The 26,635-nt window shown below is 38.1% G+C and overlaps 1 protein-coding gene across 5 annotated transcripts in view; it reads right to left on the minus strand.

Annotated features, from left to right (window-relative positions):
* Positions 1-26,635, minus strand: part of RABGAP1L (RAB GTPase activating protein 1 like) — a 779,355-nt gene that overhangs the window by 548,947 nt on the left and 203,773 nt on the right. For all 5 annotated transcript variants that reach the window (XM_086693120.1, XM_086693117.1, XM_086693118.1 and 2 more), the window contains one exon: positions 692-785. In XM_086693120.1, the coding sequence (XP_086549246.1) occupies positions 692-785 (94 nt within the window). The remainder of the gene's footprint in view (positions 1-691; positions 786-26,635) is intronic.

The raw sequence follows: 26,635 nt of genomic DNA on the forward strand, positions 1-26,635 counted from the left end.
ATAAAATGTGTGAAATTTTTCCCAGACCTAGTAGTTTCTCCTGGACTACCTGCGTGCATGTAATTTGATACACATACTCAATAATAAATTGTGGTTTCTATATACTGGTATGGCAGAATCTTTTTGTGGGCAAAATTATTTAATTTTACTAACAACTGATAGTCATGATTTCCTCTTTAAAAAACTTAATAAACAGAGTATGTGTAATAAATATAAACAAAGTACCCTTTTTTGTAGTTCCAGATAAAAAGCTACAAAACATAAAGTAACAGTTTTAGTCAGAAAGAGTAAAACAGGCTTGGTTAACAGTTTATAATCAGTGGTGAAATGAGTAACTCTAAGCACTATAGCCTCTTTTCATGGTAATAGACTTAGGAGAGAAAGGAAATGTAACCCTTTAACAATAGATATTTACATGTTTTAGCAATAAAGCAAACAGTTGATTACTCTGAGCAATGTTCTGCCTGAGTGAAATAAGACAAATATATCTTCCAAAAGTAAGTTAAATAAGACCATATTGGGTGGAAGACTCAGGCAAACATAGAGAGTATCTATGAATTATATTTCAACTTTCATGTTTTTAAAGTACATTAATATACTAACATTAAGATAAATATATAGATTTTAATAAGACAAATGAACATCAACTAGGTAAATGTAAAATTTTCAATAAGAAAAATAAATTTTTTACCATCTTCCTAGCAGTTCTCCCCAAGAATAAAGGATCTTCTCAGGACAATCCTTAGACACATCACCGGTTCCACTTGAGAGTTCATTATCACTCTCTGCAGAAGAAACACAAAAACAAAAATGACCAACATTGTATTATATTTTTGATATTTATATATTGTTAATCAAGGAATATGACTGTGTGTTTAATAAAACAAACAATACTTTTGCTTATATTATGATGCCCACTGGAAAAAAACCAGTAAAAACTTCATTAATATATCTTTAGTGCCTAGATAAATATAATCCAAAAGCATTAAATGTTTTATAAAAATTCCTATTCAGTTTACATAGTATGAAATTGAAAATACCTATATATAAATAACTTTATCCAAAGAGGGTAAAATTGTATAAATTTTTTAATGTTTATTTTTGAGAGAGAGACAGAGAGAGAGACAGACAGACAGAACATGAGTGGGGTAGGGGCAAAGAGAGAGGCAGACACAGAATCCCAAGCAGGCTCCAGGCTCTGAGCTGTCAGCACAGAGCCTGGTGTGCAGCTCGAACTCACGAACCATGAGACCATGACCTGAGCCGAAGTCGGACACTTAACCAACTGAGCCACCCAGGCGCCCCAAGAGAGTAAAATTATAAAGTTAATGGTAACACAATCAGAAATTCCTACGTGATATACTCACTACTCACGAGACTAATATTCTCAAATATTAATCTTTTATTATTAATACAAACAAACACTGAAATGAAGATTCAGGTATATATATCGATATGTAATACTGAGAATTATCAATATATAACACTGAGAAATATATATATTATGATAACACACAACTAGAAATATTTGAAACTTTAAGGTTTTAATTTTTTTTTCAACGTTTTTTATTTATTTTTGGGACAGAGAGAGACAGAGCATGAACGGGGGAGGGGCAGAGAGAGAGGGAGACACAGAATCAGAAACAGGCTCCAGGCTCTGAGCCATCAGCCCAGAGCCCGACGCGGGGCTCGAACCCACGGACCGCGAGATCGTGACCTGGCTGAAGTCGGACGCTTAACTGACTGCACCACCCAGGCGCCCCTAAAACTTTAAGGTTTTAAGGGTATATTCATAAGTACAAATTTTTTGTTTTTGAGAGAGAGAGAGAGAGACAAAGACAGACCGTGAGCAGGGGACGGGGGCAGAGGGGGCGAGAGAGACAGAATCCCACACGGGGCCTGATCCCACAACCCTGGGATCACCACCTGAGCTGAAATCAAGAGTCAGATGCTCAACTGACTGAGCCACCCAGGCTCCCTCATAAGTACAAATACTTCTGACTAAAGGAAATACTAAAATGTTTGGCCTTTTAAAATGGCAATTTTATAAAATATCCCAATATGTAAAGTAATAGCTTTAGAAAAAGTAAGATGGGTTGAGTTACAGCCTACAATCAGTGATGAAATGAATAACTGTAAGCTCTATACATCTTTTTTAAATTTTTTTTAAACGTTTATTTTTGAGACAGAGAGAGACAGAGCATGAACGGGGGAGGGGCAGAGAGAGAGGGAGACACAGAATCGGAAGCAGGCTCCAGGCTCTGAGCCATCAGCCCAGAGCCCGACGCGGGGCTCGAACTCACGGACCGTGAGATCGTGACCTGAGCTGACGTCAGACGCTTAACTGACTGAGCGACCCAGGCGCCCCAATAAATCTTTTAAGCGGTAACAGAGCTGGCAGAGAAAGGAAATGTAATGGGCACAATTTATCTCATTAGAGTAAGGACTTTGACACAGAGCTATATACGAAAAATCTGGAAAAGTATTATCTGAATGATAAAATAAGTTGGATAAAAATCTGTCTGGCTCTTTGCAAGGACCAGTGTTTTATCAATGTTGTTAACAGTACAACAGAAGTTGGCATTAAGTGAGTCCCACAGGGATCTGTGTTCAGAACAGTATTACTCAGCATACCACAAAGCCAATGATCGAAGTATAAACTAATTCATATCAGTGGATATAATTAACACCAAAAAACAATAAAATAAAGGTAGGTATATTTGGCCTAGTTAAAAGATTTGGTCATACTTACACAAAAAGATTTTATCACATGTTTAGTAAAATATAACCAAAACATATGCACACATGTAGACAAATACTTGAACTTCTTTAGAACACTTTATTCAAAATGTGAACATTAGTCTGGATATTGGAATGGTAAAGAAGGTAAATACCTCACATAAGCAATTCTGTGAACTTTCCAACAAGTTCATGAAAATAACAGAAATGAGAGATTTTTAAAAAGCTAAAACAAATGAAGTATTGCAGGAATAATGTAAACAGCAACAAATGAAGCCTTAATATTAAAATGTCCTAAAGAACTATCCCAGGTAAACAACTATCCCTTATAATCCTTAAAATTTTTCATCTAAACTGAGGTAGTAAAGAGGGTCACTATTAAAAGTTACACTGGAGGGGCACCTGGGTGACTCAGTCAGTTGAGCATCCAACTTTGGTCCAGGTCATGATCTCACGATTCGTGAGTTTGAGCCCCGTATGGGGCTCTGTGCTGATAGTTCAGAGCCTGGAGCCTGCTTCACACTGTGTCTCCCCCACCCCTCACTCCCTACCCTACACTCATGCTCTCCCCTCTCTCTCTCTCAAAACTAAATAAACATTAAAAGAAAATTTTTTTAAAAAGTTACACTGGAAAAAAGGCAAAACTTATCTCAGGCAAACAGGGACTGCTGATCACTCTTCCTATAAATTGGTACCAAGTATAATATGAGTACTTATAAACTGGATTTCAATTAAGCAGGGTCCAGGATGGTCCCACCTTATACTCTATTTTGCTCCACAGTAAATAATAATACAACAAGGCTCCAAAGTATTTGATGAAGTTGTACATGCTAAATTGGAGACTAAAATCTAAGAACATAATGAAAGGGAAAAAGAAAATAGGACTCAATTCATTACTACTGACACAGAAAATCTCAGATTCTTCTTATTCTTGTTGGTAAAGGAATAAAACAAAATTGAGATGCCATAAGAAAGATTAAGAAATCTGACTACCTATAAATTAAAACCTTATATGAAGTAAGGTATAGAGTACATTAAAATAAAATTTCCAGGGCACCTGGGTGGCTCAGTCAGTTAAGCATCTGACTTCAGCTCAGGTCATGATCTCATGGCTTATGGTTTGAGCCCACATCAGACTCTCTGCTGTCAGCCCAGACCCTGGAGCCTGCTTTAGATCCTCTGTTCCCCTCTCCCTCTACCCCTCCCCTGCTTGAAAGCACACTCTTTCTCTCCCTCTCTCCTTCCCTCCCTGTCTCCCTCTCTGTCTCTCAAAAATAAATAAACATTAAGAAAAATTTTTTGAACATATGACAAATGGTCTTAATACTCAATAAACTAAAAAATCCAACAGAAAATTGGTCCAAGGACATAAACACAGTACAGTTGTATAAAATATAACTGGCCAATGAAAACACTGAAAAAAAGCCCTATCTCAATTATTTTTTTATTCAAATTAAAACAATGAAACAGAAAAAAAAAACAGATAAAATAAGGAATAATACCTACTGTTGATAAAAATATGGGGGAACAAGCAAGAAAGCTGATGTTTAAATAAGAGTCATCTTTTAAAATGTATTAAGATTCTAAATTAATATACCATTTGATTTAGCAACTACACTTTTTTTTTTTTTAATTTTTTTTTTCAACGTTTATTTATTTTTGGGACAGAGAGAGACAGAGCATGAACGGGGGAGGGGCAGAGAGAGAGGGAGACACAGAATCGGAAACAGGCTCCAGGCTCTGAGCTGTCAGCCCAGAACCTGACGCGGGGCTCGAACTCACGGACCGCGAGATCGTGACCTGGCTGAAGTCGGACGCTCAACCGACTGCGCCACCCAGGCGCCCCAGCAACTACACTTTTAAAAATTTATTCTTCCAGGAACACATATGCCAAAGAGATATATGTAAAAGATTTCATTGTATCACTGCTTGTAATAATAATTGAAAACTATCACGTATTATTTAATAGAAGTTTGTTAAATTATGGTACATCCTTTCAAAAAATACTATCCAATAGTTTAAAAGAATTGACTAAATCTTTTATGCTAATATGAAAACCATCTAAAATACATTACTTTGTGATGAAAAGCAAGAAACAAAGTAGTAATTTTTAAGTATGGTTTTATTTCTGTAAGTAGTATTACTTATACGATTACAAAGACCTTTAAAAATAGCTGTAAGATGGGGCGCCTGGATGGCTCAGTCAGATAAGCATCTGATTTCAGCTCAGGTCATGATCTCACAGTTCGTGGGTTCAAGCCCTGCGGTCAGGCTCTGTGCTGACAGCTCAGAGCCTGGAACCTGCTTGGGATTCTATGCCTCCCTCTCTCTCTGTCCCTCCTCCGCCTGTACTCGATCTCTACCTCTCAAAAATAAATAAACATTAAAAAAATTTTTTTTCAACATCTGTTAAGATTATACACCAAATTTTTTTTTTTTTTTTTTTTAGAGAGAGTGTGTGCTAGTGAGGGAAAGGGACAGAGGAGGAGAAAGAGAGAGAATCTTTAACAGGCTTCATACTCAGCACAGAGCCCAACACCGGGCTCAATCCCACAACGCTGGATCATGACCTCAGCCGAAATCAAGAGTTAGACACTCAACCAAGCACCCAGGCACCTCTACCAAACTATTAAGAGCAATTGTGTTTTGGCACCTACCAGTATCTTATCACATAGTAGGCATTCAATAAATATTTAGGGAATGCATCTTTCACTTTTCTTTTTTTTTAAGTTTATTTACTTACTTAGAGAATGCGAGCATGAGCGGGGATAGGGGCAGACAAAGAGAATCCCAAGTGGACTCCCCACTGTCACCATGGAGCCAGATGTGGGGCTCAAACTCGCAAACCATGAGATCATGGCCTGAGCCAAAGCCAAGAGTCAGATGCTTAACTGACTAAGCCACCCAGGCACCCCTGACTTTTAAGTTTCATACTTCTGGAATACTCTTATCTTTTAAAATAAGTACATGTAACTATAATGAGCATGGGGAAAGGACTTTTACCTTTTAAATAATCCCTGTTGCTATAGAAAACAAAAACCTATTTCATTGTTATAAACCCCTACTAATAAGCCATAAAATCATCACTGATAACAAGGTATTTTCTCCCTGACAATCTCTCAAGCTGTTTTCCACCACAAAAAGGAAATTAGAACTGTAAACTCCTAGAGTAGCAGAGGGACCACAAAAGAGAAGAGAAAAAAATGGGCACACTGAAGTTAAACTAAATCCCTGATGAACAATTAAGGCAGAAACCACAGCAACACAGGGCCCAAATACTTGGATAAAAAATAGGACTTATCCAAAGAAAACAGAAATCCTACACCTTTATTGAATGTCTGCTCTTTCTATCTATATTCCAGGCACTATTCTTTAGTTTTATAAGCATTAACTCATAGTATCCCCTAAATAACCTAATAAGGTAGTCACTACTAATTTTCCCACTTTCAAAATAAGAAAATTGAGGCACAGAGAGGTTAAGTAACTTGCTCAAAGTCGCCCAGCTACTAGGTGACTCCAGAATTTAACCTCAGTTTGAATCCAGAGTCAAATACCACCTCTCCTTATAGTTTTTCTTACCACATTTTCATGGGAGACTATGCTTGGCATTTCGCAGATACCAGCCTATGCCAAGTACCAACATCTATCTAGTAAATGCTGGAAGCCAGAGCCGAGAATGGAAAATGCAGGCATATTTAAAGCAACATGACCAAGAAACACTGAACTCGGAAGAAGATATAATGGAGAGGCTTCAGGGGTGTAATCCCCTTGACATTCAGGAAGAATAAGGATGAAATTGATATCCCAGTGACCTCAAAAGTGAGCCAGATCTATCTTCTTTACTGCAGAAACTACTTACCATAGGTGTTTTAAATACTTAATGGCTTTCCTGCTAGAGAGGAAGAAAGGAAGCTAAAGAAATATAAAGTTCCTACTATATTAGACATGACAGAGTGTCTAGGCAGAATGAAAGCAATGAACTAAGAAAAAAAAATATGAATGACAAAGACACTGGAGACCAAAGTGCAGTAAGAAACAGTGAGGAAGTTAGCAAGTAGCACATGACAAAGAAGAAAAGGAACAACAGAACAATGTGGATATGTAAAAGGATAACTCTGAAAGTTCTGAAAAAGCAACTGTATCCCATTCTACAGAGAGGAAAAAGAAAGGAAAAATGATAGAAGGCTGGGATTCCTATCTTCTTGAATCTTTCTTTTCCATCAAAATTCAGGTTAGGATTACCCTTTTCTGGATGGGCTAAATGCTACTCCACTGGGCATATTCTATCATGGCAATTATCACACCATATTACAATCTCTATTTTCCTCTCCATCTTCTCCTATTAGACTTTAAGTTTCTTGGCAGTGGGGACTAACTTTTATTTCTATATTCCCAGTACCTAGATGTATTTGGCCAAAGAGTGTTAGAAGTTTCCCAAATTGGTAATTGGAGAGGAGAAGATGCGAGAAAAGAAAATCCATTACAGGTACAAAAAATGTATGTCTTGAAAATTAGTGACCTTCAGTACATGGGCATCTATGTGCAGACATGAGTAGAGGCAACCAGGTCCATTCAGTCATTCATACTGGATTCTGGAGCCAAAATGCCTGGATGTGAAACCCAGTTCCACTACTTAGTAGCTGTGATGCTGGTTAAGTTATTTAATCTCTCTGTGCTTCAGCTACCTGTTTGCAAAATGGGAATAGCAATTAAGCAAATTACTATGCAAAACACATATATATTACAGTGTCTGGCAAAAGACAGGCATGTTAGCTATTAAAAGCTGTTTTCATTCAACCAATTAACCTCCTATGATGTACAATACTGGGATAAAAGCCACAGTGCAAATTTTGAAGAATGAATGAGTGGGAAATCGTGACCGTAAATGTCGATTTTTCTTTATCCAAGCTCATGAGCTTTGGGAAGGTAAGAGAGTATAATATTGCTAAAAAGAACAACACGGTCATTTCAAGCATTATACTTCCTTCATCAAGCCCCATTCCCCAGAAAATTGGCCAGTTCTTCCTTTTTGGTTCCTACAGAGACTCCTACAATAATATCTGTAAGACTTCCAAGAAAACATGTCTGTTTTCATTATGATGCATTTAATACCTATAACTTTCATGTTTTACATATCTTTTTCCCTTTCTCAGAATCCAAGCTCTGTCAGGGCTGGGAGTGTATCTTGTCTTTATTTAGTAGCCTTTACTCAACTGAGGAAAAAATGGAAGTATTTCTTTGTTACTGCTTTATTTTTAGAACATGTTCATACATGTAAGGTAATTGAGAAAGAAAACACTGGAAAGAGAAAGATGAGGAATCAGGCCAATTCCCTAAAAAGACATGAAATTGCACAGGTTTGGATTAAAGGTAGTGACTGACCAGAAGTACATCCTGTATTTTGACTGAATATGGGGCTTTGGAAAAGCTTAAAGACATTAAGATACAAAGTTGAGGGAATCCGTAGCTAACAGCTTCAACTTCCTCTATAAAGTTCACTTTAGACGAGGTCTCTGAGAGACTCTGCTAAACTTAGGTAGCAAACTTTGGCTAGAGACTCCTCTAACATGCCCAACTTCAATCCTTTCCATGAACGTTCTCCTTCTCAATTTGTTTCCCCACAGTCACTCTCCTCCTTCAGAAAGCAGGACCACACAGAGTATACCAGATGTCATCAGACTCCTGCACCACAGGACTACTACCTTCTTTAAACGTCAGTGAAATGAAAGTAACAATATTAATCACCTAGTAGTGTAAAATTAAATGAAAATGCATGTGTAATACTAAACATGGTGCCCATCACACGGTAGTACTCAAGTGTGAGGTAACATTTTCTATTATTTTTATTATGGAGTCGTCAGTTTCTGGCCCAGAACTTCAAAGTAACTAAAAAAGCTTTCTAGCCTTATTTCTTATTATCCACTCATTTCTAACATGCAGACAGCAGAACTGTGCAAGACCAAAATAAGATACAATAAATGTAAATTTTTAGAACAAACAAAATAAATATGTATGATACTTCAATCAAAATAATTTATGGGCTCTCTCAACTTTGGCCACTCCCTGCTTTGAAAAAAAAAATGTTTTTCATCCTAATCATAAAAGGAAAATTTCAGAACTGCTATCAGCAGACATCATAAAAGGAAAAATATATATATATTTATTTATATGCATATTTATGTATATATGTGTGTATATGTATATACACATATATGTATGTGTACATACGTGTGTGTATATGTATATACACATATATATGTGTACATATGTGTGTGTGTATATGTATATACACATGCGGGTGCACACACAAAAAAGCTTTTTTTTCAATGGAGTTAAAAATAAATGACAAAACTAGGGGAAAATTAGCACAAAATCTCATTCTTCTTTTCATCTAAAGATGACGAGATCATCTGAAGGATTACTCATAAAATGAAAAACTGATGGCGCACCTGGGTGGCTCAATCAGTTAAGCACCCAGGTCATGATCTTGTGGCTCGTGGGTTCGAGCTCCATGTCAGGCTCTGTGCTGACAGCTCAGAGCCTGGAGCCTGCTTTAGAGTCTGTGTCTCCCTCTCTCTCTGCCCCTCCCTGGCTTGGACTCTGTCTGTCTCTCTCTCTCTCTTTCTTTCAAAAATAAACAAATGTTTAAAAAAAAACTGACAACCATAAATAAAATATGACTATTGCAGGTTTTGAAAGATTTTCCCCTTAATTTTCTTTTTTAATAAGTACTGTTTGCTGTAAATGATACAGGGAACCAAAGGTTCCTGTAAACTCTCTTCTAAACAATTAGGGAGGGGAATAAAAAATCTTAGTAATCTGGCAAAGCCTGTAGGAATACAGGTCTATATAATGACACCTGTCAACCTGGAATAGTGTAAAAGTGATTTATTTTGATTACTTAGTAATAAACAATGTCATTTTGGGCAGCCAAAAACTATAGCCACATTTTTATGACCTTGAATATAATATCTCTCATTTCTCACATGACAGAGTCAGAAAATACTTGTTCTGTATGGAAGCTGATAACCAAATGTAAATTATTAGAGTAAAACAAAAGATCATCCTTAATTTCTGAAATGTGATAACATTTCCTACTGTCAAAAGCAAGGTGATTTATCATAGAAGATTCAAGGTGGAAGAGACCACAAATTTCATGATTTCTTTCCAACTAAACCATCATCACTGTCATTCTGACTTTAATTACAGGTTTCTAATTAATAAACCCTGTAGTTGCTAAGCATATGTGATTAATAAAAATGTATCACTCATCACTGAAATCTGTCAACCATACTCAAGAGAACCAGGGCAGTCAATACACCTTCCTTTTTTTTTTTTTTTTCATTGTTTTTTTAGACTCACAAATTTGTACAGATAATCAGAATAGAAAAAAGCTAGCTTACATTTGAGGGAAAAAAAGGCTAAGGCTCTTAACATTAAACAGTTTTCTTGATCATGAAGCTAGTTTATCCTTTTGTGTGTGTATTTATGTTTTACATTTTTCTGGGATATTAATGACTTAGAATTTACTTAGGTATTTATTTACATTTTGTATTTTCAGGGCTTTGGAAATGCATTTTAATTCTCTGCTCATTTCCTTTGTTTTTAATTGAAGTATGATTGACATATGAAAAGCTGTGCATATTTAACATGTACAATTTGATGTGTTTGGAGAGACTAGTATGGTCTTATGATAAAAAGTTGGGCAGTGTCTATTTGAATGCATTATCAATGACTTTTCAAAATAAATTGAGGGGTGACAAAGAAAGAAATTAGTGTCTGGCAGATTATAAGAAAGAACATATGTAAATAGTTACACTGAAGGATTATTTTAAAACTTATTATTCAAAGAATGACTTTTTAAAAGGCAGCCAATCAGAGGGAGAAAAACTAAGCAAGGGTTGGAGAAAATTAGAAACAAAGGGAAGCAAGAGAAGAAAAAACCCATTAGAATAGCTCAAATTTAATTGAAAGGTGGAAAGGGAGTTCCCCAACACCCACTCTGTGGTACACAACACACTCACGAGCCCTCTAACTGGGCAGATGACCCCTTCAGCCATAAGTGTAACTCTGAAAGGCAAAATACTCACAAGTAAATGAGAAAGGAGTGGGAAATGCCCACAAGACTAGTCAAAGCAGCCACATGAAACCAGGTAGTCAAGGAAGTAACAGCGAAATCAGGTTCATCTCTGCATTTGGATTTTTTTTTTTTTTATATTCTCCTCCTAAGGGAAAGCTAGTAACTGATGAAGAGGTCACCAAGTACAAAACACAATGGGAGAAACAGGCAGAAATCGCCAAAAGAGACTCTCTGCATGGCCCTATGATAACACATGTCTCTGTAATGGCCTGAATACTTGCCTGCCTTCCTTTCTGATCTAACTTACTTGCTTAACAAAGGGACTGTGTCCTAGTCATCATGGCATTCCTCACCCTATCAAAGTACTTGGCAACTGGTAAGCACTCAATACATGTTTGATGATTAAAAGAAATGCACTAGCTTCAGAACCTATGTATCAACTGCCTATATGACATCTCCAATTGGATATCTGAGAAACTTTCAAAACAAAACCCTTAATTTTCTTCACCTACCTGTATTTTCCTGGCTCCCTCCCCTTCCCCATTTTCATAAATGACAGCACTATCTACGCAGTTAAAAACTGAAATCTACAAGTTATTCTTTTTCCCTCAATGCCTACATTTAATTACCCACACCTGTCCATTCCACCTCCAAAATGTATCTCAAATCTCTCTACTTTTCTCCCTCTCCACATTACAACCTTCATCCAAACCCCAACACTTTGGCCCAGATTACTGTAAGAGTCTCCCAATGGTCTCCCTGTTTCCATCTCGACTCCACAGAACTTCTCTCTCCGCAGATACAGCTGCTGAAGTGTTCTGAAATCATGAATCAAATCTTTGTCTCTTCTGCCCAGCTTAAAACACTTCAAAGTCTTCAAAAAAAACAAAAACAAAAACAAAAACAAAACAAAAAAACCAACTCACTGTGGCTTACAGGAACTTACAAAATATCCCTTGGCTATCTGACCGTGTCTGTATCGTACCACTTTCTGGCTTCCCCTTCCCCTTCAGTCATCTGCCTTCCTTTCTATTCTTCAAACACACCAGGCACACTTTCACTTTCCTCTGCACTATTCCCTCTTCAGAAATGCTCTTTCCCCATCTCCCAATGGCTGGTTTCTTCTTATTACTCAGATCTCAGTTTAAATGCCACATCCTCAGAGAAATTTTTACCTGAACATATAATCTAAAATAACTAACCACACCAATCAGCCAATTTTAAATATCTAAATGGCATTATTAGTTCTTGATATTTTCTTGTTTATTATCTATCATTTCTCCCAAAATTAGAAGTACAAAAGATTTATCTATCTTATTATATCAGAAGTCTTCCAGATCACCCCCGGGTTCAATGATTCACTGGGAGGACTCACAGGACTCAGCATAGAGTTGTATTTACACTTATGACTTATTGCTGTGGGTACAAAGCAAAACTGGCAAAGGGAGAAGGCACACTGGACACTGGGTGAAGTCTGGAGGGAACCAGGTGCAAAATTCCCAGAATCTTCTCCCCATGGAGTCAGAGGACACATTTCACTCCTCCAGCAACGAGTTGTGACAACACATGTGAAATGTTGTTTACCAGGAAAGCTCATGAAAGAGGTTTTTGTCGGGGCTGATCACATAAGGACCTTCTGCCTAGCATGTACCAAAATTCCACAGTCCAGAAGGAAAGCTACATGTTCAGCATGAAACAATACTGTTAGTACACACAGTGCAGGCACAGTGAGCCACTCTTCTCAGTTAGGGAATGGTGGGAACCTTCTCGAAATCTGTTTTCCAGTAAGAGCCAAGGACTGACCTTGAAAACAGGCTTTTCTAAGGGTAGGGGTCTGAAGCCTACCCTATGTTAAGTCTGTTCTGAACACTTATTCACCCTTATATCACTTATTCTAACAACCATTAACATATTTTAAAACCAAAAATATGTTATTCTTCACTGAATCTAACATTTCAGATATTTCCATTCACTACACAAATATTTATTTAACACTTGCCACATACTAAAGCAATGGGAACTCAAAAGAGAATAAAACACCATCTGCCCCTTAGGAACTCACACTCTGGAAGGTGAGAGAAATGAATTTAAAAGCCCATATTTATAATCAGGTATTTTTAGAATTATTAGAACGGTGTGTTCAAAGTACCATTAGAAAAAGATGGTAGAAAGACTAACACTGAGTGTAAAAGGGAAGACTTCCAGAAAAAAAAAAAAAAAAAAAAAAACTAAGAAAGAAAGGGCCTATGTTAGCTAGAAGTTGTCAAGGAAGACTATCTGAAGAGATAACACTTAAGCCTTGAGCTGAGATCTAAATGATGAGAAAAAGGCAGCAAGCACAAGTTCTGATGAAAATATCTTCCCAACAAGGAACAACATATGCAATGGCACAAGAAAGGCCAATCTGAAGGAAAGTTTTAAGTACCTAGCATATAGTATACCCTCAATAAACAGTAGCTATTATTATACAATGTCCTCCTCATGTATTGAGAAACTGATTATATAAGAAATTAGATATATGAAGCCCATACCACTAGTACACTTATATCTTATTTATTTATATCTACCCTATCCATTTACCGAAAACAATTATTTGAGACAGAAGTTAACGATAGACACAAGTAAAATGAACCAAACATCAATTAATCAATTACTGATTCATTCAAACATTTACTAAGCATTCATTACAAGGACAAGCTAAAAATATGAAAGAGACATGCTCCCTGATTTTGAGGAATTCATGTTTTAGCAGAAAAAACGAAATGTATATAGATACATGGCAACAGAGAAAAGAAAAGTCAAGGATCGTTGTGGGACTGAGACGATGCCTTAGATCAGAACATCAAAGCAAAAACAACATACAACAGGTAAATGAAACACTAAGCTTTAACCTTCTCCAAAGACAAGAATGAAAAAAATGAAGGGTTACATGCACAATTCTTACTGATAAAAGTTGAAAAAATAATTTCACTTAGAAAGATACCTTTTCCCAAGATATGTGAGCAATCTCTTAAATCTTTATACAAAATACCCTGAATAACATAATAAGTCATGTCCATGAAGACATTTTTACCACACCTGTAGAAATCTCTCTTATACCAACCCTTGATTAAAGCATAAAAATACAAATTCAGAATGGCCTACATGGCCCTCAATCATCAGTCACCCTCTGTATTCTAATCTCATAATGTATCATTTCCCACCTTTATGAGTGAATATAACTTACTGCACACATAATGCTGTTTTCCCTCTGCCTGGAAGGTCTCCCTTACCAGGCATCCAAATATTTCTAGCTAAATAATATACATTAATCAAGACTGAACTCCTAGGCACAATTTCCAAGAAGTCTTCCCTGAATTTTCAGGCCAAACTTTCTTTTAGTCAGCTCACATTATATTCTGATCATTTCTTATTACTGCATTTACAATATATTACTAAAATTATCTATTTATGGGTCTTTTTCTTCAACTAGACTAAAAGCTCCTCAAGATAAGAGTCATGTCTTATTTATTTTCGTGTCCACAGCACTTAGCAAAGTAGTGGGCGCCCATTAGAAGTTAATTAAACCTTTACAATTTTAATAAAACATACCAAATAACAAACTTGATTTACAGATGGCCTCCTAATGATCTTAACGGACATGGGAATCACACTTGAAAAATCTAAAAGAATAAATCATTAATTTTTTCTTTAGAGGGAATATCCTGAATACCAACTGTCTACATTTTTCACAGTCTATAGTGCAGATTCTTCAAAACTGAGATAATTAGTAAGTGCCAAATGTACCTGTAGTCTGCACTGTGAAAAAGATCCATTTGCTCTGCACACTTCTTAGCTGAATGGGTGGCAAAATGAAATTGCATTACAAAGTCAAAGAGCCTTCCATGTATACCCACTTGGACTGAGGGCCACTGAATCTCAGCATAAGTGACTTCTATAGTCAATGGTTCTCAACTCTACCTATTTATCATTTACATATGTAACCCATTCCATAAATGACATTTCTCAATGCACACAGTAAATTCTCAACTGAAGACACACACTCCTGGAATGACAAGGTACTCCCGTGTATTGAGAATTACTCTTCGCTTATATTATTTCAGTTGAAAACATCACATAGGATCTGATACGTTAATCTTTTTATGAGTATATTTACAACTCATAATAAATTTCGAAAACGTGATAAAGGCCAGCATATAAAATGTGACCTATGTGAAAGTCAGATACTCCACTAAGTCAAACTACAATCCACGCTTCTGTTCCTCTGCCCTAAAATCTGGTTGCTGGTCATAGTGAAAGGAATGGGAATCTGTTGCATCATTCTATCCTTCAGGTGTATGATTCTTATGCAAAATATCATCCTCTTTTCAAGAAAAGTCGTGAGAATGAAACTCAAGGTTTCTTAGAGAGCTTTAATCCCTTAACTTGATAACATGACCATTTTAAGTATTCAACAAAAACCTCACTTTGGGAATGACCATAAGTGCATAGCTTTCAAGAGGTATCCAAATTTTATCTATTGGAATTCAACTTCTCTCTGAGTGTCTGTACCTCTAACATCTTGCATTTATTTATTTATGTATTTATTTATTTAGCAGTTAGTTAACATATATGTAATTAGTTTCAGGAGTATAATTTAGTGTTTCATCACTTACATGTAAACTCAGTGCTCAGTACAAATTCCCTTTGGAATGACTTATTACCCATTTAACCCATCCCCCAACAACCCTCAGTTTACTCTTGATAGTTAAGAGTCTGTTTTATGGTTTACCTCTCCCTTTTTTCCCCTATGTTCATCTGTTTTCAGTTCTCCATATGAGTGAAATCATATGGTATTTGCCTTTCTCTGACTTATTTCACTTAGCATAATACACTCTGGCTCGATCCATGTCATTGAAAATGTCAAGATTTCATTCTTTTTGATGGCTGAGTAATATTCCATTGTATATATCAATGACATCTTTATCAGCCAATGAACGTTTTGGCTCTTTCCATACTATGACTATTGTTGATAATGCCACTATAAACACTGGGATGCATGTGCTCCTTCAAATCAGCATTTTTGTATCCTTTGGGTAAACACCTACTAGGGCAATTGCTGGATTATAGGGTAATTCTATTTTTAACTTTCAAGGAACCTCCATACTGTTTTCCACAGTGGCTATACCAGTTTACATTCCCATCAACAGTTTAAGAGGGTTCCCCTTTCTCCACATCCTCACCAACATGTTTCCTGTGTTAATTTTAGCCATTCTGACAGGTGTGAGGTGATATCTCAATGTAGTTTTGATTAGTACTTTCCTAAAAATGAATGATGCTGAGCATCTTTTCATATGTCTGTTGGCCATCTGGATATCTTCTTTGGAAAAATGTCTATTTATATGTTCTGCCCATTTCGTAACTGGATTATTTATATTTTAGGTGTTGAGTTTGATAAGTTCTTTATAGATTTTGGATACTAATCCTTTATCAGATATGTCATTTGCAAATATCTTCTCCCATTCCAAAGGCTGCCTTTTAACTATTGTTTACTTCACTGTGCAGATTTTTATCTTGATGGAATCCTAACAGTTTATTTTTGCTTTTGTTTCCTGTTCCTCCAGAGACGTATGTAGCAAGAAATTGCCATGGCTGAAATTAAATAGGTTCCTGCCTATGTTCTCCTCTAAGATTTTTTGGTTTCCTGTCTTACATTTAACTCTTTCATGCATTTTTAATTTATTCTTGTGTATAGTGTAGGAAAGCGGTCCACTTTCATTCTTTTGCATGTTGCTGTCCAGTTTTCCATTGGATATTCTTTCTTGTTTTGCTGAAGACTAGTTGACCATATACCTATAGGTCCATTTCTGGGTATCTATTCTGGTCCACTGATCTATATGTCTGTTTTTGTGCCAGTACCATACTGTCTTGATGACTACAGCCTTGTAATACAGCTTAAAGTCCAGAACTGTGATGCCTCCAGCTTTGCTTTCCTTTTCTAGGTTGCTTTGACTATTTGGGGTCTTTTGTGGTTCCATACAAACTTTAGGATTATTTGTTCTAGTTCTGTGAAAAATGCTGGTGGTATTTTGATAGGAAGTGTATTAAATGTGTAGACTGCTTTTGCACAGTATAGACATTTTAACAACATTTGTTCTTCTAATTCATGAGCATGGAATGCTTTTCCATTTCTTTGGGTCCTCTTCAATTTCTTTCAGAAGTGTCCTATAGTTTTCAAAATACGCATCTTTTACCACTTTCATTAGGTTGATTCCTAGGTATCTTATGGTTTTTAGTGAAACTGAAAATGGGATTAATTCCTTGATTTCTCTTTCTGGTGCTTCATTATTGGTGTACAGAAATGCAAAAGATTTCTGTACATTGTTTTTATATCCTGAGACTTTACTGAATTCGTGTATGAGTTCTAGCACAATTTTTTGGTGGAGTCCTTTGGGTTTTCTATGTAGAGTACCATGTAGTCTGTGAATAGTGAAAGTTTGACTCCTTCCTTGCTGATTTGGATGCCTTTTATTTCTTCTTGTTGTCTGATTGCTGAGGCAAGGACGTCTAGTATTACATTAAATAACAATGGTGAGAGTAGATACCCCTTTCTTGTTACTGACCATAGACGAAAAACTCTTGGAGCACCTGGGTGGCTGAGTTGGTTAAGTGTCCAGCTTCAGTTCAGGTCATGATCTCACAGTTGATGGGTTCGAGCCCCACATCAGGCTCTGTGTCAAAAGCTCGAAACCTGGGGCCTGCTTTGGATTCTGTGTCTCTCTTTCTCTCTGCCCCTCCCACACTCATGCTCTGTCTCTGTCTCAAAAATAAATAAAACATTAAAAAAAAAAAAGAAGGGGCACCTGGGTGGCTCAGTCAGTTAAGTATCTGACTTGAGCTCACGTCACGATCTCATAGTTTGTGACCTGGAGCCCCGCATCAGGCTCTGTGCTGACAGCTCGGAGCCTGAAGCCTGCTTCAGATTCTGTGTCTCCCTCTCTCTGTTCCTCCCCCGCTAACACTCTGTGTGTCTCTCTCTCAAAAATAAATAAAGATTAAAAAAAAATTAAAAGAGAAAAAAAAGAAAAGAAAAGCTCTCAGTTTTTCCCCACTGAAGAATGATATTAGTTATAGGTCTTTCGTATTTGGCCTTTATATCTTGAGGTATGTCCCCTCTATCCCTACTTTGTTGAGGGTTTTTATTAAGAATGGATGCTGTACTTTCTCATGTTTTTTCTGTATCTATTGAGAGGATCATATGATTCTTATCCTTTATTAATGTGGTTTATCACATTGATTGATTTGCAAATACTGAACCATCCCTGTAGCCCAAGAATAAATCCCACTTAATCATGGTGAAGGATTCTTCCAATGTACTGTTGGATTCAACTTGCTACTACCTTGTTGAGAATTTCTGCATCCAGGTTCATCAGGGACATTGGCCTGTAATTTTCTTTATTAGTGAGGTCTTTATCTGGTTTTAGAATCAAGGTAATGCTGGCCTCACAGAAGGAGTTTGGAAATTTTCCTTCCATTTCTATTTTTCGGGAACAGTTTGAGAAGAATCGGTATGAACTCTTCTTTTAATGTTTGGTAGAATTCCCATGGGAAGCCATCTGGCCCTGGACTTTTGTTGTTGGGAGATTTTTTTTATTATTGATTCAATTTCTTTGCTGGTTATCAGTCTGTTCAAGTTTTCTTTATTCCTGCTCCAGTTTTGATAGTTTATGTTTCTAGGAATTTATCCATTTCTTCCAGATTACCCAATTTGTTGGCATATAATTTTTCATAATATTCTCTTATAATTATTTTTACATCTGTGGTGTTGGTCGTGATCTCTCCTCTCTCATTAGTGATTTTGAGTCCTTTATCTTTTATTTTTTATAAGTCTGGCTAAGGGTTTATCAATTTCATTAATTCCTTCAAAGAACCATCTCCTGGTTTCATTGATCTGTTATATTATATAGATATATAGAGAGAGATAGAGATAGAGAGATAGTTTTTGAGGCTGGGGAGAGGGATGGAAGAAGCGGGGGGGGGGGAGGGAAAGAGAGAGAGAGAATCTAAAGCAGGCTCCACACAGAACCCAACACAGACCTCAATCTCACAACAGTGAGATCATGACCCGAGCCAAAATCAAGTCAGACACTTAACCAACTGAGCCACCCTAGTGCCCCTCATTGATCTGTTCTACTGGAGGTTTTTTGCTTGTTTGTTTGTTTCTGTATCCTTTATTTCTGCTCTGATATTTATTATTTCCCTTCTTCCGCTGGCTTTAGGTTTCATTTGTTGTCCTTTTTCTAGCTCCTTTAGGTGTAAGGTTAAGTTGTATACCTGAGATTTTTCTTGCTTCTTGACGTAGGCCTGGATGGCTGCGTATTGCCTCTTATCACCACTTTTACTGCATCCCAAAGGTTTTGGACCATAGTGTTTTCATTATCATTTGTTTCCATGTATTTTGTAAATTTCTTCTTTCATTTCCTGGTTGACGCATTAATTCTTTTTTTTTTTATAATTTTTTTTTTTCAACGTTTATTTATTTTTGGGACAGAGAGAGACAGAGCATGAACGGGGGAGGGGCAGAGAGAGAGGGAGACACAGAATCGGAAACAGGCTCCAGGCTCCGAGCCATCAGCCCAGAGCCCGACGCGGGGCTCAAACTCACGGACCGTGAGATCGTGACCTGGCTGAAGTCGGACGCTTAACCGACTGCGCCACCCAGGCACCCCTGACGCATTAATTCTTTAGTAGAATGTTCTTTAACCTCCTTGTATTTGTGGTCTTTCCAAATTTTTTCTTGTGGTTGGCTTCAAGTTCCATAGCATTGTGGTCAGAAAATACACATGTATGATCTCAATCTTTTTGTACTTGCTGAGGCCTGATTTGTGACCCAGTATGTGATCTATTCCGGAGAACGTCTTTTCAAATGTACGCACAAAAAGAATGTACATTCTGTTGATTTAGGATGAAATGTTCTGAATATATCTGTTAAGTCTATCTGGTCCAATGTGTCATTCAAAGCCACTGTTTCCTTGTTGATTTTCTGCTTGGATGATCTGTCCATTGATGTAAGTGGGATGTTTTGAAGTCCCCTACTATTATTGTATTATTATCAATGGGTTCTTTCATGTTTGTTATTAATTGATCTATATGCTTTGGGGCATAAATATTTACAACTGTTAGATTGTCTTGTTGGATAGACCCCTTTATTATGATAAAGTGCCCTTCTTTATTTGTTACAGTCTTTGGTTTAAAATCTACATTATCTGGGGCGCCTGAGTGGCTCAAACATCTGACTTCGACTCACAGTTCGTGATTCGAGCCCCACGTTGGGCTCTGTGCTGACAGCTCAGAGCCTGGAGCCTGCTTCCAATTCTGTGTCTCCCTCTCTGCCTCTCCCTTGCTTGTCCTCTCTCTCTCTCTCTCTCTCTCAAAACTAAATAAACATTAAAATCTACATTGTCTGATATAAGTATGGCTACTCCTGCTTTCTTTTGATGTCCATTAGCATGACAAATCGTTCTCCATCCCATCACTTTCAATCTGCAGGTGTCTTTAAGTCTAAAATGAGTCTCTTGTAGGTAGCATTTGGATGGTGGGTCTTGGTTTTTTTACCCATTCTGACACCTTATGTCTTTTGATTGGAGCATTTAGTCCATTTACATTCAGAGTAATTTATATATATGAATTTAGTACCATTTTATTGCTTGTTTTGTCAGTTACTGAAGATTTTCTCTGTTCCTTTCTAGTCTTTGTTGCTTTTGGTCTTTCTTTCCCAAAGAGTCCCCTTCAATATTTCTTGCAGGGCTGGTTTAATGGTCACCAACTCCTTTAGTTTTTGTCTATCTAGGAAACTATGTCTCCTTTTATTCTGAATTACAGCCTTGCTGGTACAGTGTTCTTAGCTTAGTATTGTTTTTTGGTTTGTTTTTTGTTTTGTGGGTTTTTGCCTTTTCTTCCACTTTACTTCATATTCCCACCACAATAATGATCCTCTTAAACTAAAAACCATAGAGAGTTCCTGAAGGGGTGGCAGCAAAGGAATGGAAATGTTAAAGGCTAAAGGATAGGTGGGGTGAGGAATCAGCAAATAATCTTGACTGGGCTCTTGAAGTTGTTGGCAGCTTGGAGCTACAGCTGGTAGGCCATTGGATGGATCTTGAAACTGTTAGAGCCTGGGCACAAACTGGTTGGCAGGCCACTTTGTCCAGTACTTGGGGTGCACCATGAAGCACATGTGAGGGAAATCAGTGCTGAAGTAGGCACTGTCCATGTGATGGTGCTGTGATGACTTGGGTGTGTACACATCCATGCACTTGGGGCAGTAGAGCTTCACCATGGCCTCATCTGGAATGTCCGAAAGGCTGATGGGAAGCATTGGCTGGTTCTCACAGGACACACGGAAACAGTAGCCGAAGTCTCCTTGCTGGTACTCTTCCAACATCTGGGCAATACCATGATTGGTGAAGATAGTGGGCAAGAAAGTGGGCATGGAACAATCCATAAAGCATCTCAGCGTCCTGTTCAATCAGGTCACTCTGGTTGGGGCTGCATATTTTTCCCATTCAGCACACTGAATATATCATGCCATTCCCTTCTGACCTGCCAAGTTTCTGTGGAAATCTGCTAACTTTGTCTTTCCTTATAAGTTAGGGACCCCTTTTTCTCTTGCTGCTCTTAGGACTTTTTTCTTTATATTTTGCAAATTTAACTATGATATGTCTTTATGTTGGCTTGATTTTGTTGATTTTGATGGGAGTTCTCTGTGCCCCCTGGATTTCGATGTCTGTTTACTTCCCCAGATTAGGGGAAGCTTTCAGCTATAATTTTCTCAAATAAACCTTCTGTCCCTCTTTCCCTCTCTTCTTCTTCTCCTGGGACTCCTATGATCCAAATGTTATTACACTTTATGGAGTCATTGAGTTCCCTAAGTCTATAGTTGTGATCCAAAAATTATCTTAACCTCTTCTTTTCGGCTTCATTATTTTTCATAACTTTATCTTCTTTTTTTTATTTTTTTATTTTTTATTTTTTTAAATTTTTTTTTTCAACGTTTTTTATTTATTTTTGGGACAGAGAGAGACAGAGCATGAACGGGGGAGGGGCAGAGAGAGAGGGAGACACAGAATCGGAAACAGGCTCCAGGCTCCGAGCCATCAGCCCAGGGCCTGACGCGGGGCTCGAACTCACGGACCGCGAGATCGTGACCTGGCTGAAGTCGGACGCTTAACCGACTGCGCCACCCAGGCGCCCCTCATAACTTTATCTTCTATATCATTTATTCATTGCTCTGCTTCTTCCTTCCTTGTGATCATTACATCCAGTTAGTTTCAAATCTGTTATTGCATTTTTTCATTTTCACCTACTTTTTAGGTCTTTTATCTATGAGATAAGGGACTCCACTGGTGTCCTCTATGCTTTTCTCAAGCCCAGCTAGTATGCTTATGATTGAGGTTTTACATTCTGGATGAGGCATATTACTTATATCTGTTTTGATTAGATTCCTGGACAAGACCTTTCCATTATGTTTCCTGCTCCTGAGAGAAACGGCTTTATAAAAAAAAGGTCATATACTTTCCAGGGCCTACCACTTCAGGAGGTATGCCTGGTATATGTGGTGTGCATTCTGCTGCTGTATTTTGGCTGTTCCTTCCCTCACGTCAGTCCTCTGTAGTTTCTCCTTGTCTCTAGTAGGAAGTGTTTGGACTTTGGCCAGAGTGTGCTGAGTTTAACCAGGTGTGCTATGTTAAAAATGACCTGATGCTATTTCCACTAGAGCTGAAGCTTTGAAGAACTCTATGGTCAGTAGACATGGTGTGTGCAGGGGTCTGTGCTGGTCTTCTCGGGGAGAGGCCCACTGCACTTGCCCAAGAAAAGCAGCACATGCAGAGCACAAGGGGGCAGGGCTTGGTATAAGTGACTTAAGTTGCCAATGTTGGCACTGTGCTGCTTACTCAAGTTATTTTATGTTGAGGGGCGGGGGATGGGGGGGGAATGGTGCCAGCCCCCTTCCTCATCCCCTGAGAGGGGAGTTTGTGCCCCTGCTATCCGAGAAGCCCTCCCAGAAGAGCAATCTCCCTTCCTGTGTCCCAGGCATCCCTCAGATCCCTGTCTTCACCCTGTGTCTAGTTCACCTGCCTGTCCAACAGTGTAGTACACCCATGTTCTATCCCAAGCAGCCAGCTGGCTTAAAAACTCCAATCTTTAAGGACCCAGCATTGCATGGACATGCACTGGTCCTCCAGCAGAGGGTTTCACTATGCTGGGACTAATGAAGATTTGTCCCAGAAGGGCAGTCACACCAAAACACAGGGGCATGGAGTTTGGAGTGAAGAGTAGCAAAGGGCCAGTGTCCAGGTTAGCCACCCTCAGCAGGTGTCTCTGCACCTATGCTGAGGGGCTGGGGGAGGGGGGGGCGGTTAATGGCGCTCAAGAGCTCTTTTGTCTCCGGAGAGGCAATGCCACCTCTCCCAGATGCACTCCAGAAAGGGGAACTGTCTCTCCCAGAGTGTCCCAGGGGATCCTCAGATTGTGCCATCTGCCCCTAGGCTCTTTGCCCTCTTTCTTCAACAGAGCAGCGTCCTCAGGGCTCCACACCAGCCACACCATGGACCTCTAAAACTCCAGTCTTTGAGCCCCCCTGGATGTAAAAACTCACAAAACTCAGCACCTCTTGTTTTTCCAGTCAATCGCTTTGGGGAAGTATTTTCCTGTGCATTCCCTGTGCCCTCCTCTCTCCCTCTCTCTCTCTCTCTCGTCTCTATCTGTAACCAAGGTTCCCTCCCCTCTGCAACACCTGCAATCCATTTCTCAAATCCCCAAATCTCATCTCCACACATCCTACCTTACACAATGTGGCCTCTTCCCTCCCTCTAGTTGTGCAGTTTGTTCTGTTAGTCCTCAGGTCAACTTCTTGGGTATTAAGAATTATATTTATCTAGTTGTTTATATATTCTTGGGTATTAAGAATTAAGTATTAAATATTAATATTATATTTATATTATTTATATTATATTTATTTTATATATTTATTATATATTATATATATTATAATATATATTTATATTTATTTATTATATTTATTATATTTATATTATATTAAGTATTAAGAATTATATTTATCTAGTTGTGTTGGAGAGCTGAGACAAGCCTAGGGTCCTCCTATTAATCCACCATCTTAACTCCTCTATCTTGATTTATCATACACATATCTCTTTCTACCTCTAGACTGCAAGCTCCTTGAAGACAGGTCCTGGTTCTAAGCATTTAGTACAGTGCTTTGTCTATAACAGGCTTTAAATATAACTGAATGTAAGAAGGATGGAAAAAAGGATCTGGAAAGGGAGGGTAAGTGGACAAGCAAAGCCACAGAACGGTAGAAGCAAAAGAAAACCAGCACTAGAGAGTCATGACAGTTGTGGAAAGGAAGGTAAATACAAAAACCAAGTAATTCTGAAGAGACTTGTAAGATCTAAAACCCTTATTTCTCTGCTGCAAAATTTGTCTGTGGTTTTGATACAAAGAGAAAGGATAAATTAAATCTCTAATTATCTAAAGCCAATTTCTGGGTTTTTTATAACAAACTTTCTGTATTTAAAAAAAAAACCCTCAAAATATTTTAGTATGCTCAAATGAGTACCACTTAGAATTTTTATTAACTAATTTGCCTGTCTCTAGGATACTGTGTAGCCCTTCTGCTGACATACATTTTACAAATATTTACTCCAGCCCCAAAATTAAAGCCAGTGTGATATTTTTAGCACTAAGTTTTCAGAAAGCTCAGCCTTCTTCCTGTAGTTATAAGAGATCTGAGTCATTCAACTCCCAATGCCATATTCAAATCATTGGAACACCACATCCCCCTAGTGTGACAAGAGTCATCATTTCTCCAAGTGAAAAATTAAGCCCTCTTCTTCCTGATACTGACTACTGTTACAGGAATGGTATATGAATTACTTCTACAATCTTTCCGCAAATAGTTAATGAGCTCTCAGTCTTGGTTTAAAGGAGTTAATTGTTCACAGAATACAATTTTAAAGTAATCAGGAGCCTAGATTCTGGTCCTGACACTGTCACTTTATCTCAGGGGCTCAGTCTCCAGAACTATGAATGAGATAGTTCAGTATAAATAAATTCAAATAACATTTATTGAGTACATCTTCTGAGCAAAACATATAATGCCTAACTTGTTGCCAGTCTCCAAAATTTAAATATTTTAATTATTTGAGGTTATCAAAATTTTCCTGACTGTAACAGATTGAATAAAGAGAGCCCACCAACTAGCAGGTTTCTCCTCAAGTCTTCTCCTCAGACACCTATGTCCCCAAGCCCTGCCCAGAGACACATACTGGGAGTCACAGTTGTCATCAGCTTTCTGGCTTCATCCCAAACCCCAGCACAAGGCTGATAAACAATGTGATTCTGTCATACTCTGCCTTCACTTATAATGGGGCAGTACCTGTGGAGGAAAAGGGAAATTTAAGCAAGGTCTAAGCATGAAAAAGAAAGAAAATATATTAGCAAGAAAAATATTCACACACTGTGTGACCCTGGGCAAATTGCTTTACCTCTCTATCTTCAACTTTTATATAATAAAATTTTTGATTAAAAAAACCTTATGGGGTGCCTGGGTGGCTTAGTGGGTTAAGTGTCTGACTTCAGCTCAGGTCACGATCTCATGGTCCATGAGTTCGAACTCCGTGTCGAGCTCTGTGCTGACAGCTCAGAGTCTGGTGCTTGATTTGTATTCTGTGCCTACCCCCACCCCCGGCCCTCTCCCACTCATGCTCTGTCTTGCTCTGTCTCTCAAAAATAAATAAATGTGAAAAAAACTACCTTATAAGGCTGGTATTATAATTAAATATAATTCACATAGTTTCTTCATACATATTTCCCATTATTGTTAACTAGAAAGTGGAATTAACTGCCTTGCGAATCTGTGACTCAACCTGTTCCCACAGAGACCTCTGTGGGAGGTCTGTCACCCACAAGCATGGGGGAGGTCCCTCCTGCCAAGCATTAAGGGAATTCTACTTTAGGAGAGGGGAGGCAGTGGATGACCCTAGGATCTCTTCTAATTCAAAGATTCACTGAAAACATGCAGCTGTATCAATATCGTCAGGGTGTGTGAATGATCACACCCAGGTGGTCACTACAGTATTTTAGTCTGAATCCTAATCATTAAATTGGCAGCAAAAGCGGGTATAGTGGCTACACAAACCCTCCTAAGACACAAGGTCTCTGAAGCAGGCTTTGCACAACTATAGACCACCTACTACTACTTACGGCAATAAAAGTCCAGATGCCAGAAAGGGCTGACTTCACAATATGGAGAACATCCAAACATGCTGATAATACTCTCAGGCATGTATAAATGTCTAATAAAGGTTAAGTCCTATTATTGCTATTATTACATCATGGAAGCAGTCTCCAGGCACTATCACAAAAATAAGTCTCAAGTACTATATGTTTTTAGGCACCTTCTATACCTTAACACTACTGACCACTACTGTATGGTCTCCAGATTTCACTAGCGACCATCCTCCAGAACATTTACATTTCTTCAGCCAGCTGAAGCATGATTAAGATGTTTTCATCTAACACAAATATATTTTGATTCGATTTACTATCACCACACCAAGTGAAGCAGATGCTGATCAAAAATGAAGCTGTCCTAAGTGACCACAATGCTGAAAGAGCAGGTACCCAGTAAACTTCGGAGAGGGAGGAAGAGAATCTGAGGGGAAGAGAAAATCCCCGCCCATCAAATAGGAAGGATTATTTCTGGATTTCCTAGTACTTTTGATTTGTAAAACCATGGTATGCTAGAATCCCAAG

This window comes from Puma concolor, chromosome E4 (genome assembly GCF_028749965.1).
Source record: "Puma concolor isolate L17-30 chromosome E4, mPumCon1.1.hap2, whole genome shotgun sequence".
Classification (NCBI taxonomy): Eukaryota; Metazoa; Chordata; class Mammalia; order Carnivora; family Felidae; genus Puma; species Puma concolor.